This window comes from Netta rufina, assembly GCF_964035555.1.
Source record: "Netta rufina genome assembly, chromosome: 3".
NCBI lineage: Eukaryota > Metazoa > Chordata > Aves > Anseriformes > Anatidae > Netta > Netta rufina.
The window spans coordinates 98,237,954-98,259,801 of NC_140125.1; the positions used below are offsets into that span (position 1 = coordinate 98,237,954).

Sequence of the window (21,848 nt, forward strand, 5' to 3'; positions counted from 1 at the left end):
CCAGGCAGGCCTTGAATATCTCCAGAGAAGAAGACTCCACAACCTCCCTGGGCAGCCTGTTCCAGTGCTCCGTCACCCTCACTGTGAAGATGTTCTTTCTCATATTGGTGCAGAACTTCCTGTGTTCCATTTTGTGGCCATTGCCCCTTGTCCTGTTGTGTTACAAAAGTAAGAAAATGTTTATTTCAGGTCTAATTTGAGCTGAAGATCCAGGTAAACCTGCACAAACACGATCAGAAATACACCACCATGTCCAGTAAGGCTATTTGATTGTTTTTTTGTCTCCACTTTTTCCCTCAAAAAATTTATAACCGAATCAAGAAGCGATGTCCAAGAACAAACTCAACAAAAGCTAGCATCTTTCCCCAAAAGGTTTTCTTCCCCCTCCCCAACTGTTTTTGTTTTGTTTTGTTTTCATAGAAAAGCTTGGGGAAAAATAAAAAGTAAAGAAAAAGAAAATAACAATTCTGCTTATTGATTTTGCATTACAATGATAAACTGAGTCTTATTTTTAGACTAAAATGCCATATTCCTGCCTGAGCAATTTTGTACATTTTCAAAATAATCTGAAACTGTACATGCTTAAGATGAGAACAAAATTGAATGAAAGTAGCTGGGACTGGTCAAATAAGAAGTCAGGGAAGTGTTTCATGGAATGCAGATAGGGTAATGTTGTATGATTTCTTACAGAATAATGCACACCCAACAGAGTTATAGACACAGCAACAAGCACTCTAATATTTATTTGTGTGGAAAAGTGTGTATATATCCACAGATATATTTATGTTTATATTTATTTGTGTTAACATGTATCAGTTAATATTATGACATGAATGGAGTTAAAGCTGTCAACTAGTCATGAGTGGTGTTCCCCAGGGGTTGGTGTTGGGGCCCATCCTCTTTAATATCTTTATTGATGATTTGGATGAGGGAATTGAGTGCACCCTCAGTAAGTTTGCAGATGATGCCAAGTTGGCAGAAAGTGTCAGTCTTCCAGAGGGTAGGAAGGCCTTGCAGAGGGACTTGGACAGGTTGGATCAATGGGCAGGGGCCAATGGAATAAGGTTCAACACAGGATTGGGGCGGGGTGGCTGGAAAGATGTGCAGAGGAAAAAGTTCTGGGTGTGTTGGTCAGTACTCACCTGAACATGAGCTGGTGGTGTGCCCAGGTGGTCAAGAAGGCCTACGGCATCCTGGCTTGTATCAGGAATAGTGTAGCCAGCAGGACCAGGGAGGTGATTATCCCCCTGTACTTTGTGCTGGTGAGGCCGCACCTTGAGTGTTGTGTTCAGTTTTGTGCCCCTCAGTACAGGAAAAACGTCAAGGCCCTGGAACATGTCCAGAGCAGGGCTACAAAACTGGTGAAGGGCCTGGAACCCAAGTCGTATGAGGAGCAGCTGAGGGCACTGGGGTTGTTTCGTCTGGAGATGAGGAGGCTCAGGGGAGGCCTTATTGCTCTCTACGACTACCAGAAAGGAAGTTGCGGGGAGCTGGGGGTCAGCCTCTTCTCGCAGGTAACTAGTGATAAAACTAGAGGGAATGGCCTCAAGATGTACCAGGGGAAGTTCAGGTTGGAAATTAGGAGACATTTCTTCTCAGCAAGAGCAGTCAGGCATTGACTGGTTTGCAAGGGAGATGGTAGTGTCACTGTCCCTGGGGGTGTTCAAGGATCTGGTGCGTAGTGGGTGACATTGGTTGTAGGGTGATCATTGGACTAGATGTTATTGGAGATGTTATTAATTATTCTATGATTCTTTAAAATGGAAACTATTTTCCAAAACCATAGTTTTCTGCAATCCTAGCAAAATCCAATTCTACAAGAGCAATCCAAATTATTCTGAAGTGCCCTTTGAAAACCCCAGAGAGAGAAAGAAAATTCATCTTAAATGCATGGACTAATAAGTATTTAATTAATTTGAAAATGATCAACAGCAAAAGGAGAAGTTGAGAAAAGCAGACAAACTGATTAGAGCACTCATCTACGATATGGTACACCTGGATTCAAGTGATCATAGAAAAAATAAAAACAAAAAAAACACCTACAACCTTTTGACATATTTATAGTTTTTAGAACACAGAAAAGAAGCAAAGAAGCCCAGTGTTTGTTCTTTGCCTATCCAAAATGAAGGCTATACAAAACAAAATTTGATAGAAGGTTAGCTGAATATTTTTATAGTTAAAGAGCAGGCTTCTCTAAATTAGAATTAGATAAAATCAATGAGTTGTCTGATGAATGTGTAATGCTACCTTTGTAACACTTAGCTATGGTTTTGGTATTTATGAATCTGGCAGCTTAGCAGCTTGACAGTTGGCTCTGAGATAATTTATTTTTAAACTTGGCATTGGTATACTATGGCTTGTTTTTATATTTTTATCAGTAAGACATTTTAAAATGTTAATTTAAAATATTCCAAAAAGGCATTTAACTAACTCCTCATATTAACCATATCTAAATATCCAAGCATATATCTATGGAAGTAATCAATTACGATTATTTCATGGATGTGTTTTCTGTACTGAAGAATTTTATTAAATGAGGTACAATTACGTACTTTTTCACAAATGAGCTACAGAAAAATGCCATTTAATAAAGAATTGTATAAAGAACTGCTTCAGTGATATTTTTAATAAGCCATGCTAAATAATTTATGCCCATGGTTCATTTAAAACTGTCTAAAGCTGCAATTTTCTTTAATTGATAAGCCTTATGAAATGTGACTTGAAATGACAATATGTCATTTGTTGAGAATTTATAAAATGTCACAAGTTTTTAATTGGATCTATTCTGTTGCTAGTGATAAAGGGTAGGGAAATGACTACAAGTTACATAACAAGAAAAAAACTTTTCTGTATTACTATGAATTCAGAGCACTTAATTCCTGACTATGGAGAGATCCAAATGTTTGTAGCTTTACACTTCAAGTAGTCATTTGTGCTGATACAAACAGCACTTTGTGCAGTTGCTCACAACTTCAAAATAACCATGAGTGCTTGGAATTAATTATTTGCACATTTTAAAAAGCAATTTGTTAATCACTTAAGAGTTTGTATAGTTGAAGCCTCAGGCATTAGCTACTATAAAATTACTCCAAGCATGCTGATGCATTAAGATTCTCCTAATAATGTCCTATCTGTCTCAGAATTATCAAATAGAGAAGCCCATGGCCAAGAGGTGATCAATGCAGGGAAGCCAACTAGCTCCCATGCCATCTCGTAAAACACAGCTCATGTCCATATAGCCAAACTGTCTAAGCAGTGTGGCCACATCCTGCCTGCCTTAGTTTCAACATTTGTGGTGGTTTTACCGTGCTGGGCAGCTAAACCCCACAACCGCTCTCTCACTCCCCCTCCTTTAGATAAGAAGGGGGAGAAGTAAAGCAAAGAACAACTCACGGGTTGAGATAAGGATAATTTAATTAAAGGGAAATAATTATAATAATTAAATAAAGACTACCATGAACTAAACAATTTAACTAAGGGGAAATAAAAGGGAAAGGGGAAAAAGGGAGGAAAACAAACAAACAAAATAAATGAAAACGATATGGAAGTGCAGAGGAAAGAAATTACTCTCTACTTCCCACAAATGAGCGATGATTGACCACGTCCTTGAAGCAAGGCCTCAACGCACGCAGCCGGTGTTCGAGAGGAGGACCGACGCCTTCTCAACGAGAGCCCACCCCTCCCCTCTTCTTCCTGTTTCCACCTTTTATTGCTGAGTGTGACACCACATGGTATGGAATATCCCTTTGATTGGTTTAGGTCAGCTGCCCTAGTGATGTTTCTCTCCTCACTTTTTTGCCCACCCCCTAGGAGGGTTAGAGAAAGGCCCAATGCTGTGCCACTGCTGCTCAGCAGTAGACACAACACTGGTGTGATAACACTGCTGTTCCAGCTACAAGTACAGAGTACGGCACTGTATGGGCTGCTGCCGGGAAAGTTAACATTCCAGCCAGACCCAGTACAACATTCAACAGTCTGGTTACCTTAGTCTGGATGCCATCTCTGAGTGAGGAAGTCTCCAACGTCCAGACTTCTGGAACATGGAAACTGTCAGAGGAAAGACAGATTTCTCTGTTCAGACCTGACTAATGTTCCCTTTCCATTTCTGAGCTAGCTTGGTTTGTTGCAGACCTCTTAGAAATGCCATTCCTGAATAGGTTAAAAAGCTGTGCATCCCTCTGGGCAGATATCTGAAGTAGCCTGAGTTCCTCTGAGTTTTCATTGGTAATGCACAGTGTATAAATTTAGACTTTGGTATGTGATTTCCAGAAATAATCAACCACATAGCCTTCCTTGTCAGCTGTAAAATTCAAAGCTTTATGGCTCAAAGCTTATTCCAGGGCTCTGCAGCATAAACACTGAGTAGCATTGAAATTACCACTAGTATGTTACTTAATACCAGTATAAACACAGTGGGAGATGGTGTCATTGAGGATGTTGTCATAACAAAATTTAACAGCAAGCAGCCAGTACCAAAGAGCCATGGCTGACCTAGTGAGTTCATTACACATCTTGCTGGCTGCCCTGAATGGGAAAAGCCTGTTTGCTGTCATTGAAGAGTACAGGTAGAACCTGTACACTTTCATTAACTGGAGCACTTATTCATATAAGTTTTTGGTTCTTAAAATAAATAAATCAATAAGCAAGTCCCACAAAGTTATGACAAAATATGAAAAAGCAGGAAGCCTGAAAAAAAAAAAAAAAAAAAAAAAAAAAGAGTGTGGAAATCATCAGGTTTTTTTGTTTGTTTGTTTGTTTTTTTTAAGTGGTTCACTCAAACTCAGATAATGATGATGACCACACTGGAAATCAATAACTTGCTGTTAGTTTCTGTACTGAAGTATTGGCATATTACGCATCAGGTTAATTTGTTTTTCTTTGCTGGGTTAGATGATGATCTGAAATTAAGTACTCAAAAACTGCACAGTTTAAAATAAAATGGAAGAAAGTGTAATTTTAGATTTTAGATTTTAGATTTAGATTGGATAATAAAACTTGATTCTCCTTTCTAATTTCTTATTTCAAAAGAATTTTTAAATTCTTGTAGTCTTTGCATGTATTATGCTTCAGAAATTTTGACTCTGATCCCTGACTATCCATGAATTCTTTAAACTTCACTTTCTTTCACCTTTTGTCCAGCAGATGCTTAATAGCTCTTTCAATATACACTGTACTGGAGGCCAGGAACAAAAAATAATATCAGGGCCCAGAAAGTAAGACATGAAATTTATTGAAAAGATACAGCTTTGAGACATTTGTGTGCCAACAGATCATGACACTTACAAAGCTTGAGGTGGCCAAGCTTGTATATACATTTATTCATGCCAAAGTTTACTTAGCATATAGAAAAAGTGAAGATGACTAATTACTTGAATCTCTTCAGCAGTATTTTCTTATCTTTATAATCAAAGTAATGTTCGGTACAATGCTTAAATGTTAAGAAATTATTCTACTTCTGCCTTTCTCCCAATTCTCCCTTTAATTCTAGTTTCCTAAAATTAGCTATTTTTCCTCTTTTAGTAGTCTCCTTTTTAAAGTGTCCAACCACAATATTAATCTTCCTTTGATTTAAATGAATCCTTTTTCCTTTAAATCTTCCTTTAAAACTCACTTTCACTGACAGACTCTCGACTGTGATTGAGAGGAGCAGCTCTACTCTTACCTCTATGTTGCTTTAGTTGTCTTTTCACTCATTATCCTAAAAAGACTGTAAGTTCCTTGTGCCATGCACCTTGTCAAGCTATTTGTTTTTAAATCACATGCACTTACTAGTATGTAAATAATGTCTAATAATAATAGCAGTAAGTAGAGATGACAAAATGGGTAAAAAATGGAATGCTTCTTGTGTGATCATTCACCTATGCAGAACTATTTTAATTAGCATTGTTGTAGCTTTCATAGCCACATTATAACACATCGAAAGCTACTTGATGAGTTTTTAAATTTTTATGCCAATGAATTGCATAGATGACATGTTAATTTTATTTATTTACTTATTTATTTTTAAAATGTGTTTTAATAACAAAATAATTCTTGAAAGCTTTCAATGAAATCTTAGGGGAACAGGAAAAATACAAAAAGTCTGCTCAATCTTTGGTAGTGTATTGACATTCCAGACCGGAGAGAAAATTATTTTGTTCTTTAATTTATGAAATTTTATTAATAACTTCAGAAAAGTAAAATTGTTAGTAGGTGATGATAGGTGAACCTTGGAAAGTCCATCTGGGAACAAAATGTTCTGAATTTATTCACCGTGTATAAACATCCTGTTTCAGAACAAATAGCTACAGAATGGTTTATGTGTTTTTATTAATGCTTCCTAGTTTAGGACAAGAACTTGATTTATAAGAATATTTTTTTCTGCATTTTTTTTTAGTTATAAAAAAATAAACAACATGTTAGAAAACAAATGTTCAGTATTTTTTTTAAATTCATATCACAGAGAGACTAAATGTATTTCTGTTCCCAGTTCTTTCTTAGGCTTCTTCTGTGGATATTTTCACACAACCAAAGTACATTTTTTTTTCAAATAGTCTTGTACTTGGTGTCCATGCTGAATTTATGCCTGTTTGCCACTTGTTTGCTACTAAAGACTCACGAGCAAGGGAAAAAAAAAAGTCAAAACACAACCCAAAAATCTTAGCAGCTTAAATGCCAGAGAATGTTCTGTTATATTCACCTGGATATAATTTTATTTTTATCTATATTATTGTATGTATCTATTTGTGGGTACTCTATGCATAGCAGAGAAAAGCTTGATTTGGTATGAGAGAAACAGGATGATGTTTCATGTATTTAAAATAAAACTTCAGCAGTAATCACTGTTCTGTTCATCAGCTGAAGGAGCTTGTGGAGGGACACTACGTGGGACAAGTGGAACTATTTCAAGTCCTCACTTTCCTTCAGAGTATGAAAATAATGCTGATTGCACCTGGACCATACTGGCTGAACCAGGAGATACCATTGCTTTGGTGTTTACTGACTTCCAGTTAGAGGAAGGATATGACTTCTTAGAGATCAGTGGAACAGAAGCACCATCTATATGGTAAGTCAAGGATCTTGTGACGATCCCAGTTTCTTTCGTTTTCCTTTGTTGGTGAGTATTTTGAAAAGATATTTAAGGGGAGCTTTTTATTTGTGAGTAATGACCATTTTGTTATGAATTTTCCTTTGGTTCTTTTCATCCTTCAGAGCTGAAAACTGCTTGTAATCTGCTAAATAATCTGCTCCTGCTTCTTTCCAAATCTTAATTCTTCCTCTTCCTTTTCTCCAGCTTTAATAATTATATTGGTAAGGTGAGCATAGCAGTGAGCATTTACTGATTCTACATTTGTATGAGAATGTTAACAGATGTTGTATCTTGAACACTAGCTTATCGTGACATGGTTTTTAGTGAGCAAAATTCAGCCTCACAGAAAAATAGGAATACAGAGAGAGCAAATGCATGTCATCTTATTTTTCTAAACAGGCGGTAATTCAGTCCTCATTCAGTACTCATGTATGTATTTTTTTTATCTTATGTAGACTCATGTTAAAAATGTTGGCTTAGCAATATTAGGGTTTAGTAATTACAATACTAAAACTACTTTCTCTGTACTAAGTAGAATCTGATAGTTCTTTTCATGGGAATGGATTAAATTGTGGAACAGTTTGTATTGGGATATATCTTCAAGCTACATATACAGACTTTGTATTTTTTTCATCTCTGAGAAGAATGTCTTGTGTTTGACAAGACATTCTTGTCTTGTCTTGTGTTTATAGCAATGTGCCATTGCTATAAAATGTAGCCTTGAAAAGACAAAACAAAATAAAACAAAAAACAAACAAACAAACAAAACCCATACACAGACATGCTACTCACAGATTGCTGATGGATATTATCTTCAGAATGCCCTTCCTGGAGATCTGATGCAATCTCACTCTTATTTTAACGTCATGACTCACTAAGCAATGCAATATATTTTATGAAGTTCTATGCAGCATCTGATCTGTTAAAAAACTCTATCAAATAAAAAAGTGCAGAAATCATTTCTGTCAAATATATAAAAACTTTGTTCTGGAGATGCTCCTGGATCTCTGTCACAAGTTTACTCTCCTACATTTCCACATGACCAAAAATTGTATAACAGCAGTCACTGAATTAGCTTTGTATCAGATTAGGTGCTCATATCTGACTGTCTGAAATTCAGTGTGTGGCAACCTACTTGTTTTTCTCTCATGCACAAACACACATTGTATTCATAAATTGCATTTTTTGTTGTTGTTGTTGTTATTGTCTGTTCTGAGGAGCAGAAATTGAAATACGTAAAGGAAAGAGCTAATGGAATCTTGTTACAGAACACAAAAATCTGTCCGTTGATCAGTTGGAAATCAGAGCTATACTAAGAATCTTCTTTCTCCTAGAATTTAGTCTGAACATTTTTGTCTTTTTCCTTGATACTAGCTTTTTGATTGGAAACATTTTTAGAAGCTAAACATTATCACAAAAAATTAATGATTTATTATATGTTCATTATCATCATGTTCATATGATCATTACTAAAAGTTTGAAGAAGCTATGAGAAGTTTTATAAGAAATGTTTAAAAGGTTATTGGATAATTTGGAATGAAGCTACACATTCAGCTATATTTAAATCAGAACGGTTACCATAGCTACATTAGAGACATGCTAAATGTAGTGCATGTTGTAATCCATTAAAATCAGCTGTGCTCTGTGCTTTAATGTGAAATTGTTCCATACTTAAAACTAATGGTCTAGAGGTGTTTCATCTTAAAATATGATTTTTTTTTTGTTTTTCTTCACTGCTCCCTTTTATTGTATCTGGCATCACGTCAACAGATTTCTGCAGTAATTCTGTGTTAGAAGGCACATATTCCATTAGCATGAATTGGTAATTATGATTGTTCTATTTGCTGGAGAATAAGCCAAATATTTTCCTATTGAAAAGCATAGAAACACAGCACTGAAAAAGTTAGAAAGAGAAGGAAAATAAAGAAAAAAGATCAGATTAGTGATTCTTTAGTGATCAATTAGTGATCAGTTTAGTGACAATTACCCTTTGCAGATAGGTTATAGGCAAAGTAATAAGCAGTTCTAGTAGGATTACCATGAAAAATGAATGGACTGAAAAATGAATGGAATGAAAAATGAATAAACAATACAGTGAAGTGATAGAAATGCTAGAACAAGTAAAATCTACATGCTGAGGAAAAACAGTATGATGTATCTATAAAATATTATATTTATTATATTATATGCCTCATGTTTCTAAACCTTCTTTAAGATGTTCAGTCAGTTTCCACGTTATAGAGCTGATTGTAGGTTTGTATTCCAAAGCCCTGGAAAAGAACAAGTTTTATTTATTTACTTATTTATTTATTTATTTTACTCATGAAAGATTATTTGAAAATCATGCATGCAATCCATCCTAATGGTATTAGTTTATAAAAGATTCAAGTGACATTACCTCACTATTCATTTTATGTCCATGATACAATTAGAGTGTCCAAAGTTATTAAAGTTTTTTGTCTAAGTAAAGTGCAGTTATGTAGGTCTGGGTCTTGAATGGATGTTCACATATAGATGAACACATTTTTCTTCCTGCTTTGAATCAATATGAGTGTCAACAAGCTTAAAAAGATGAACATTAGTGTTTGCAAAATGAATGTGAAACAGGTAGAACAGATTTTTTAATCTGTGGAGGAAGTAAAAGTATTATTAGAATGTAGATGAAAGAAACCTTTTTGAATTTGAATCACTCACTTAATTTGCTATTACATAAAGGAGCTTGAGATGTAAAACATGTTTATCTTGAGTTGGTAAGCTTTCATTTGCAATGCCAAGAAGAGTACTTCTGGGAGCATATCAGAAAAACCGTTTATTGGTATGTCTGGAGTACATCTCAAAGTCCATCAATTGTCTGGATTTTTGAAAAATCTGAAGGGCTCCTCTGTGATTTATTATTACAACTAAAATAAATTTCTTATTTATATGATTTCTGTAAATTAAATCTCTCTTTTAAATAGTTTCAAACATGTCTCTTTAGATTCCATCTAAATTAATGTGGTATTTAAAATTAAATCAAGGTTGGATTTAGAGATAGCGTTAAGAAGTACCTAAAACGATGTAAGATCAGAAATATATCACTCAGGAAAATGAGTCTTCCCAAAGACTGACCCTCAAGATGAATATACGTATGTACATATATATTTAATTTGGACTGAGTATTTTCAGGTGAGGTAAAGCAATTCACATGGCCATAGATAAGTCAGACTCAGGCTTTTTCAAGCAAGTATGTCTTTGCCATCATTTTTGCAAAATTAAAAACATATTCACACACACACAAAATCTCTAATACTACAATTTGCATGAAAGGTGATTATAATGATAAGAAACATGTTTCAATTACTACTTTTGAACTTGAAATCTTAACATTGAAACTAGTTTGTTTTAATTCGTTACCTTACTAATATTATCTGACTGGTTCCATTTTGACCCAAAATTACTATCCTTCAGTTTTTTTCCCAATTTTTGCTAATAGAAGAGAATGAATGGAGTACACCTCATACATTATTTTAGTCCAAATTAATTTTCTAATACTATTTAAAAATACCTTTAGGATTATTCTGAGTTTCTTATAAATCACTTCAAATCCTAGTGAAAGGCCATAAAAATGGATGTGAATATGAGAGTGATTTGGAAGCAATGGTAATGAATTGCTATATACTTGGCATATGGTTTGACATAAGTATCTGGAGTCATCTGAAACCCTCATCTTGTTTCTGTGTAATGAATTAACTCTTGTAACTACTGGGTCATAATAGTAAATTGTGTTTCTTAAATAAATACACCAGTACAAGCTTTTACATATAGTTCAAATCAGTAGCATTCCAATCTATGTATTTCCTTGTTTATAGAGATCTGTCTTAATCTTACCATCTGTATTGTGAGAAGTCTGTAACAAAGTAATGCATGAACATACCGAGTGGAGTAAATCACCTCTTTAATAGATATCCATGGAAGCAGATCCATACATAAGAACTGAATAGTTATCTCAAAATTATATGATTATACAGCTGAAGAGCACCATCTATTGGTTTACTGTGAAAAAGTTGCTTGCAGATGCGCTTCCAATAAAGTTGTTGTTATACACCCAAAAATGGTTCTGGGCGCATCCTTGAGAATATAGGGCTCTATTTATTTTCTTTTCCTTTTCCGTCGAGCAAGAAAGGATGTTCCGTGACCATGGAACAAGAGGAAGGCAATCAGATTCAAATTTTTTTCTTTTGTTTTAGAATACTGTTAGATTATTTTATTTGAATCGATGTATTTATTTTAGCCTCCTTGAAGAGCTTCTGCCAGACATCCCTGTTTGTCACTAATGAAACTCTACTGAAACTGCAAAGCCATTTGTTTATCTTGGAGACGCAGTTATCTTGTTGCCTGCTAGTTTTAGTAAGCTCTTACCTTTTTCTAGGTTTTAACCCAATTTTCTCTTTTACCTGTTTTGGTCAGGAGAATTGGTCCTCTAAATATAATCTTCTGTACTTGATAACCTGTCCATCTGATCTGCAATGAACATTCCATTCCCATATAAAAGAAAAAGAAGTTGCATAGTTACCCTTGAATTCTATAATTCTATTAACTTCCACATTGCAAAGTTTTCAGTTGTTCTCTCTCTATATATTTTTATTAGTCTACCACATTTGAAATTCAGTAATGCTGTTTAGTACTTGAATACTGTTTCAAAAGTATATAGGAATGCTAAATACTTTTTAAACTGTTTTAACATAGAAGATAATACTGTTCCAAAAAGCCAAGATACATTGGAAGGACAAAGACACTTTTAAGATGAGCAAGAAAGGTAGTATATGTATCTGTATGAAGAACCTTACAAGACTGAAAAATACAGTGAGCATAATATGTTTCCTCCCATGATTTGCATTAAAGTTATGTTCATGAAGCATGACAGTATATTTATACTAACTGATTTCTTCCATACATCATTTGTTCAGAATCCTGTACTAACACATATATTCATTAGGCATATTGCACATATTGCTGACAGTAAATGACAGAATCCCAAAGTGATATGGCAAGTTCCATGTCTTTTAAAGACTCCCTTCCCTTTCCCTCCTTCCAAAATTGTCTGATTCTACACCCTCCAGCATTTGCTGCCATGATCAAACTTCTAAATTTATAATCTGCTAAAATTCATCCCAAACAAGCACTGACACATTCTAGTCAATCTCCTATTCCCTATCTATTTTAATAGATAGTCCCTAATCTATAGATAATCCCTAATCTAATAGATAATTCCCTTTTTTATTTTAATAGATTAAGGTTTGAAAATTATACTCTGCCCCCTTAAAAACAAAACAAAACAAAAGCCAAAAAAAAAAAAAACACCAAAAAAAGAAAAGAGAAAAGAAGAAACTCAGCCATGTGATGTAGACATAGTCAAAATGATGCATAAGCAGTTTGCAAATATTGTGCTGAACTTTACTGTCTCTGCAGATCTGTAGTGTTGGAGTGAATGTTTCATTGGTCTCAGAATTGTTAAATAGTCTTTGAAAGGATTATCCCACTAACAGATTAGGGGATTTGGAAGGAAAGTAACCACAGCATTTTGCATAGAAGGCATTTATGGCACCTTTACCACTAAACTGGGAAAACAGACAACTGATATCCTCTAGTTCTTAAAATATTGTTTTCCAGAATCTTTTAAGATTCCCTGAGGGGGAAATAACATGTTTTAATTCAGTATCTATATCCAGTTCTTTGGCATACCAGTCGCTATATCCAAACATATGCAGATAAACAGTTCCTTCACTCCTACGTTTTTTCCATAATAAGTATTAATAAGCTCATCTCATCAGTGATGTATCTTGTACTTTGCTATATTTATCAAAATCATCATGTTCCAAAATGGATTTTCTGCAGGCATTCAAATGCTTGCTTGAAAGAATGAATTATCCACATTTCTAAGTATATTGCTAGCAGACTTGGGAAAATATAGTGAACACTGCTCTTTGTCTTTGGAGTCCGTCTTTGGAGTCTGAGCCCACCAGAGTTCAAGAAGTGTTTGGACAACACTCTCAGACATATGGTCTGATTTTCAGGTGGTCTTGTGTGGAGCCAGGAGTTGGATTTGATGATCCTTGTGGGTCCCTTCCACTATTCTATGATTATATGACACTAAAACACAATGTAGATGAGAGGTAGTGAACTTTGTCTCCCTTTAGCATTTCTATAGGAGGAAAGATGAAAAATGGAATATAAAAAATACTATGGAAAACAAAGCAAAGCTGCAAAGAAAATCTTATTTTAAGACAAATTGTTTTTTATTTACTTTTCCATGTTCTAGATGTTGTCTCCCTTTCTCTTTCAGCATCCTGAAGGTATTTTTATTTATTTACTGACTTTAAATTGTTTCAGATATAATAGAAAGCGTGTGGATTTTGTTGTTTGTTTGTTTTATTATGATTATTATAGTGTGTATTAAATATTATAGGGTATTTTATATGAGGACACGAGCTTCACTGGTCACAATGAGGCAGATTCAGATTCTAATTGAATACTGAAGACAAGGCTAAAGACTATCAAGAGTAACCACTCAAAAATAAGCTGAAATGTAAGATCTGAATTTGTATGTGATCGCTGAATTCCTGGCGCTGCACTGGAAAAGGTGGATCACGGAAGTAGTCAGGGCTTTGAGTGGGGAAGCTGGGAGACAAAAATGAATCTAACATGAAAAGAGTTTTTGTTTTTAGATTGGGCATGACAGATTTTAAAGAGCTGGTAAAGTTTTGGAAGCAGCTTCAGGATGGCGTGAGGGGTGTCTGGGAAATCTGAACTTCAGTATAGCAGTGATGAGAATTTGGGGCATTAGGTCAGATGAGCCTTTGCAGGGTGCCATCCCAAATGTGCCTGGGAGGTGCACTCAGGTCAGCGCTACCACATGCACAGAGTGAGCAAAAACATCCTAAGCACACAGGAAAACCACCATCACTAATCACCACGTTGATACATCAGGCATATCCTCTCTCCTTTCCTCTTCCCCTAAAACAGAAATTTCTTGGTACATTTTCCTCTGCTGTGCAGGACAGCAGTGAAGCCTGGACAGCCTTTTTATTTCCTGCTAAATATTTGGTAGTCTTATCAGCATACTGTGATTTTTTCACTAGATACTTGCCCATGTAATGATGGCAAACGATGAAATATGTATGTAGTTCTTTTGAGCTTCAGGTAGAAATGTAACAAAACACTGTAACATTCATTTTGGACAGCAGCTTTACTTTGCATTGTGTTTCGATCTTGTGTTCAGAGATAGATGTGATGGAAATAATCTGATTAAAAATGGTAGAGTTCTGATGCAAAGGCAATTTTTTAAGGCCCTGTTAATAAAGATGCTTAGATTATGGTAATGTATCATATAGAAATCTTGAAAAAGTTCTTACATTTATGTTTAAAGAAAGCATATCTGAAATGCATTGCTTTATCTTTTGTAATATCTTCATCCTAAATATTATACATATATATATTAATAACCGTGTAGATAAAAGTATCATCAGCTTTTGAAAAGTTATTTAGCCTAAAACAAAGAGGGTGGTGAATTAACTTGATGTTAGTATTAGTGACTGTAAACTAATATCTCTTGCCAGTGTTATCTGTACAGACACGGAGACTGCTTAGCTGTTAACACCAGCATGTGAACGGTGTATGAAGTGAGAAGTACAGAAGCAATAAATTGATGCTTAATTCACAACACTATTGCTTTCTTTGCACCTATTAATTTACAGCCTACTGTGCTGAAGAGATATAAAGGTTTAATTCATAGCACAACAGACTGACAGGAATATGAGTGAGAGAACTAACTTAAGGAAACACTGTGACCTACAGTATAATTTTCCACCACGTTTAAGATAGCATAAAAAGCACAAGATTTTTAAAATTAAGTATGTGAACAAGGTTTAAATACATTAACAGAAAGCTTGGATTGCTTACCGACAAAATACCACTAGCATTACTATCTTTCTAAACAAGCTGTCTAACCCTGCAGACTCAACATGTACCTAAAATTACCTTCTACTGCATCTATTGTATTGTTCTAAAATATGCATATGGGTAGCCTAGTTTTCTTGAAAAATCCTTGACAGTAAATTCAGGAAAATACATTCTAATGAAGAAACAGCTCATGTCAGTATATTCAGGCAATCTTAGAAGCTTTTCTTAGAGATATATATGGATCATTTTGTTTCTTCCTTTTAGGCAGCACCTACATGGTACAGTCAGCCTCACGTGTAGCATCTTAGTAAGACAAAATCCATAGATATTTTGACTTCTTGAAATTGAGACTTTTTTTTTTTTTTCCTGTATTTGAAATATAGCCCTACCTAGGCTAGATTCTAGGTCTATTTACAATTACATTGATTCTGACAAATACGTATACTCCCTCATATTTCCCCAGAAAATATTCTGGAACTGAAGCTGGGGCTGGCTAACTTACATCATATAATTGGAGTTGATTAATTTATATCAGGGAGGTTCAGGCTGGATGTTAGGAAAACGTTCTTCACCGAGAGGGTACCTGGGCACTGGTACATGCTCCTCAGGGCAGTGCTCATGACACCTAGCCTGCTAGAGTTCAAGAAGTGTTTGGACAACGTTCTCAGAAACATGATCTGATTTTTGGGTGGTCCTGTGTGGAGCCAGGAGTTGGTCTCCATGATCCTTGTGGGCAAAAGAAAATAATAAAAAAAAGAAAACAAAATGAAAATAATAATAATAATAAAAAAACAACAGTCATTAAAATACTTTAATCACATTCATCCCTATCTTAAAAAAGTTCACTTACATTAAAAAAACAAACAAACAAACAAAAAAAACCACCTACACCAAAATCAACATATTGAAATACTGAAGAAGTGTTCAATTTATGGACAATCTGCATACACGCCACCTATTCATCACATTACTACCATACATATTCCCCAATTCCTCAAAGCATGTAGTAGTGGCTTGTCCTCCCATTAGTGAGGATGAAGGATGGTCCCTTACCAAACTTGTCTCTTGTAATGTATGGTGTCTTTCTATGTTAGAATTGTAATACCAGCTATTATAATTTTCTTAAAGATATACTAGTTGTTTTTTGTTTGTTTGTTTGTTTTTGTTGTTGTTGTTGTTTTGTTTTAATACAAACATTGTATTATATTGTATTTTATTTATTTATTTATTTTTAATATATTGTATATTTGAACATATGAAAAACTGGTTGGTAGAGGTTTGCATACTTGAATGCACTCTTACTTTCCTGCAAGTTTAACAGCAAATAAAATGATCAAAGCAATTAAATCTTTTATTTATTTATTTTTTTAACAAGGGTAGAATATTAGAATATAAAAAATAACGTATGTCTGCTTTATTTTTTGCCCTGAACATTTTGAAAGCTTCTACTAAAGTATAGAGCATAACAACATAACATTTATTAGTATGTTTTTTGTTTTGTGTTGTTTTGTTTTCCCAACAAGATGCACCTACTCCCTCGGAAAACTCTATCTGAATCTGCATTGCAAACTTATCTGGCTAGCTACCCATTATTTCCATGGTTCTTCTAAGATCAGTGGTGTAGTCCACACTGGCAAGAATAAAACTCATCAGTGAACTGTTCTTACAGTAATGTTAATAAATCCCTTGGCCCCAGGTACCTCTCTTTATTCTGCACACAGAATGCAGCGATTGCTTCTTGGACTCTAAAATGTTAGATTGAACTTATATAACATGTTTATTGATGGTCACTTTTTATAATTTCTGCACAGTAAGCTAGTGTTAGGACTTTGTGTTTTTTGCAGAGGTCTGTGCTTAGAGGATAGTGTATTGCTTTATATCTCAGTTGTTTCAAAGAAATAGTTACAGCACAGAGAGTTTAGATATGACGTATATCACTGATATATGTCATTGATATATAGACTAATATATCATCTATGTTTTTGTCATTTCCTAAGTAGGCAAGGGAAAAGACAATCAGAAGTAAGGGGAATTTGTTTGGAAGAAGGATTTTGCTAGTCAGAAAGTTTAGACAAGCTTGCTAATCACAAAGAGTAAAAAGTTAAAATACCAAATATAAAACATCTAAAATAAAATTTTAAATGCAATAAAAAATATTAGTTTTTCTCATATTGGATGATTTGTAGTCAAGTGTCTAAACTAATTATTCAGTGTGCAAATATTTGCATTTTTGGTGTAGCAGGCAAAAGGTACAGAAAAGAAATGCAAGTATTCCAGACTAGAAATGCAGAAATTGAGAACTCTTTTTAGGATAATTGTTTGTTTGTTTGTTTGTTTTCTTTATAATGATGTGACCTGGGTATTAAAATCTATTGATTAGAAAACAAACAAACAAACAAGCAAAAAAACAAACAAACAATAAAATATAATGTGAGCATCTGACTAATACAATATAACTTTGTACTTTAAATTTGTACAAAATCCCATGTAGAGATCACCTACATTTGGAAGAGACCACATATGGTTTTGGTTTATATATAGAGCTTTTGGAATTATATATAAGGTACTGAAAAAAAGCATGATATCAGATACCCTTATATATCAAAACAAAGTGCACACTTTTCTCAAAACGGTTCATCATTGCACACCTATTTTGAAATCAGAATAGTAGGACCAAATTAACAAAAAGATGTATGTATATACCATGCATATGAATGTGTGCTTGCAGCCCAAAAAGCCAAGCATATCCTATGGGCTGCATCAAAAGTGTGGCCAGCAAGTCGAGGGTGGTGATTCTACCCGTCTACTCTGCTCTCATGAGACCCCACCTGGGGTGCTGCAGTCAGCTCTGGGGAGCACAAAAAGGAGACAGAAGTAGTGGAATGAGTCCAGACAAGGGCCATGAGAATGATCAAGGGGCTGGAGCACCTCTTCTATGAAGACAGGCTGGGGTTGTTCAGCCTGGAGAAGAGAAGGCACCGGGGAGACCTTATAGGGGAGACCTTAGACAGGAAAGCTGGGAAGGGACTCCCATGTCAGGGAGGAGACAAGGGGGAATGGCTTGAAAGAGGGGAGATTAAGGTTAGATATTCAATTCTTTACTGTAAGGGTGGTGAGGCCCTGGCACAGGTTGTCCAGAGAAGCTGTGGATGCGCCACCTCTGGAGGTGTTCAAGGCCAGGCTGGATGGGGCTTTGAGCAACCTGGTCTGGTGGGAGGTGTCCTTGCCCATGGCAGGGGGTTGGAACTAGGTGATCTTTAAGGTCCCTTCCAACCCAAGTCATTCTGTGATTCTTTGATTCTATGATTGATTTTAATAACTTCAACCGACATGTATAAACCTTAGTTTAACCTGTGTCGTTACACTGTCACACTAATCTATGGTTGTCTTTTTTAGCTGACTGACAGGAAGGCATTTTGGTTTACAAAATTCACTCAAGCAAGTAGAATATATTATAGGAAAGCATATATGCAGATTTGTTGGAGTATTATTTATCATCTCTCTGTGTACATAAAAATATCGTTAATGTTACAGAACTGAGCATTCTAAAATCAAGAATGGCAGCTTTAGTTTGACCCACTTGTACATAAAGTTTGACTTGGGTTTTTAATTATGCCATCAAATGTTCCTATTTCACACCATGTTCAGAGACTGAATTACTGTCATGTATTTAAAGAGACTCAAGTCAGTAGGACCATTGCTTCATATGTTGAAATGGGATGTTGAGTGCCTTATCCATGATATTAAAGGAGAAGAGAATAATGTTTCATGATAAAAACAGAGTACCACTTTAAAAGCTAGGTCTTATACATGCATTTTCCACAGTGTTTTTTCTGTTAGCAAATCTCTTCATACAAAATTTCTGCAGGTTTTTGCTAATATTGTTGTAAATATTTCTTGTACAGCTAGATTCAGCTCCTTTAGTTCTTTCAACTGCAAGTAGAGTGAAGGAAAGCTTGAAGAGAGCAAACAGAATACCTGGTGGTCAAGGCTGATTTTTTTTTTTCTCTTGGGACTGAGTATTGTATCAAATTAACATTAGATTAGTACTGTTTCTAATACTAGTATATCTTTCTTGTAAGAAAAAATAGTAGTTGGTGTAGAAGTAATAAAGGTATTAGTAGAAGTAAAACAGTATATTTTCTAACATTGTGTAAACATAAAAGATGATTGGAGGTTCAGATTTTTTGTAAGGAAGCACATTTAAAAATAGACAAATACTTTACTTTTTCTTCATTCATTATTTATGGACATTTTTAAAATTTAGTGTCAGTCTTGTTTAACCTGATGAATTCATCTTTTCTTTTAATGAAAGATAATTTGAATAATGCTACTTAAACCCCCACTACTTTCAACTTGAATATTTTCCTAGCAGTTGTACCTCAGGAATCATTCAAGAATTTTTCTCCTTTAAACTGCATAATATTAGCAATTTTCACAGTAGACTGAAGGCTGCATCTCAGTTTCAGAGACTGAAAACAATACTTGTCTAGAACTTTATCATGGATCTCACATTTTAGGCCAGAAATGAAATATAATAATTAATAATAATAATAATAATAATAATAATAACAACAACAACAACAACAACAACAACAAAACAAAAAACTCTATTTTATCTACCTTGAGAAAACTGTCAGTTTTTGGTAGAATGTAGTGTTCAACTTTTGTAAATTAAAAAGTAAAGTAAATAACTTTTCTATGAAAGTTTCCTAAGGAAGCTTCTAAAGACTTTTAGAAAAATAATGGAATCATTAAGGTTGGAAAAGCCCTCTAAGATCATCTGGTCCAACCATCACCCTACTACCAATATTACCCACTAAACCATGTCCCTAAGCACCACGTGCAACTTTTTCTTAAACATCCCCAGGGATGATGACTCCACCACCAAGGTGGAAATGGAAAGGGGCCAACCCTTTCCATTATCTGGCTGCTCTTTCTAAGAAGAAATTCCTTCTAATTTCCAACCTAAACCTCCCCTGATGCAACTTGAGGCCATTGCCTCTAGTTCTATCACTCGTTATCTGTGAGAAGAGACCCCAGGTTCCCACAACTTTCTTTTCAGGTAACTGTAGAGAGAAAAAAAATAAAATGTGAAAGCATTAAAATCACCATTATTTTATTTTTCTGAAGTCCAAACTGTAGTTTAGTGTATGTGGCAAGCCTATACTTTAGAAGTCTAAAGGACGATAAAGTGTTCTTTTGATATTATTTCTTAAGTTATTTGGACAAGTGCTACCTACTGACATTATTCCCAGTACTCCTATTCTTTGCTCTTTTGTTCAACCATGATGGGTACTGAAAACGGTTATGTAAAAATATGCTGGAAAAAAAAAGGAAGAGTATAGAATTTCTTCTGTAGATCCCATGCAGCCTATGTATGAAGTGGATAGAAGAGACTTAAAAATAGACTCTATGCCTATACATAAAACATTCACGGGCAGTGAATTTTGTTCCAATTCAATTATGTATTTCTGTCATATGAATTAGCTTAATGGTAAACTGACAAATTGAAAACTGAGGCCAAGAATTCAACTGGTATGAAAACTGTTTACACTTATAGCCTCAGAAGTAATAGCACAGGAGGATAATATGTTCATTTAAATCCCTATGATATGGTTCTTAGTACAGTATTATAATGAACAGTTGTTAAGTGTAGAACAGAGCTGTATGCAAAACAGCACTAGGCCAAAATTACAACATGAATCGGATGGTGTTCACAAGTTTCAAAAGATCTTTGAAAACTAGATAGGTTGTTAAAAAAAGAGTGACAAAAATGATTCAAGAGTGCATGTTTATCTCATAAGAAAACAGTTCAGCGTTAAAAGTCCATGTGGAGAAAATACTGGATCATACTTATCTGAACTAACAAAGGAAGGTATAAGAGAGACTAAGAACCAGAATCTGTACTGGCTGGCTTGCAAGAAGGAATGTATTTATTATATTTTTAATCATATTTTGAATTGGTGTTGAATTCTGTCTCCTCATTTCTTAAAATTGACATTGGATGTCTTTTGTTTGTGTTTTGATCAGGTGTAAATTATTATTTACAGCCAAGGGGTGGCAACAGTATTTCCAGTTTTAAGATATAAAGCCTAGATCTAAAGACTGAATATATGGGAAGACTTTATTCTACCAGTTCTTTTTCTATCATCCTTGTTGTAAAAAGAAACTTAAAAGCAGAGAATCTTGTATTTAGCACTGAAAGTGTGAGATTCCGCAACTTAGTAGTATTTGCTAGGAGAGTTTCTCAAGTTGAGAATTTCAGCTCTTGTGCAGAAGGCAACTATCAAGAGAAACCTTGGTTTCTTGGAAACTGATATACAGGTTTTCACAATAAATATTTAGAATGAACACACTGCCCCTGGGTAATAGAAAACATGGGTAATGTGTTTGCTTCAGCTGCTGTATTTGAAAGCAATCCTCCGCACTCCCATTGGGTTAGATGAAGATCTTAAAAATGTTAATTTCTCAGTGTACAGAAAGTAGCAGTAAATCTCTGCAAATCTACATAGATTTGAGCTGAATTAATAAGTTTTATGTATATTTGAGATTTATCAACATTTCTAATGGTACTGTCATTTCTGAAAAGACTCCAAAATGACTTGGAATAAAAAAAAAAAAGTTGTGATCTTCTATATTGGGAGAGTAAGATTTAAATATATTTTTCAGAAGACAAAATAAATATTTTATTTATAGATATATATCAAATTGTCTTGAAGATTTTGCAGTTTTTGATTATTTCATAAGCTTTTACTTTTCAGAAATTAGAACAGCTTTTTGTTTGTTCAAAATAAAGTATATAATATAATAGTATTATTTCATTATATAAAAGTCCTTA

At 34.6% G+C, this 21,848-nt stretch overlaps 1 protein-coding gene across 1 annotated transcript in view; it reads left to right on the forward strand.

The window, feature by feature from the left end:
* CSMD1 (CUB and Sushi multiple domains 1) overlaps positions 1–21,848 on the forward strand; it is a gene marked incomplete at both ends in the record, with an annotated part of 1,174,241 nt that overhangs the window by 588,964 nt on the left and 563,429 nt on the right. Inside the window, one exon of the mRNA XM_084285255.1 lies at positions 6,838–7,045. Coding sequence (XP_084141381.1) covers positions 6,838–7,045 — 208 coding nt within the window. The remainder of the gene's footprint in view (positions 1–6,837; positions 7,046–21,848) is intronic.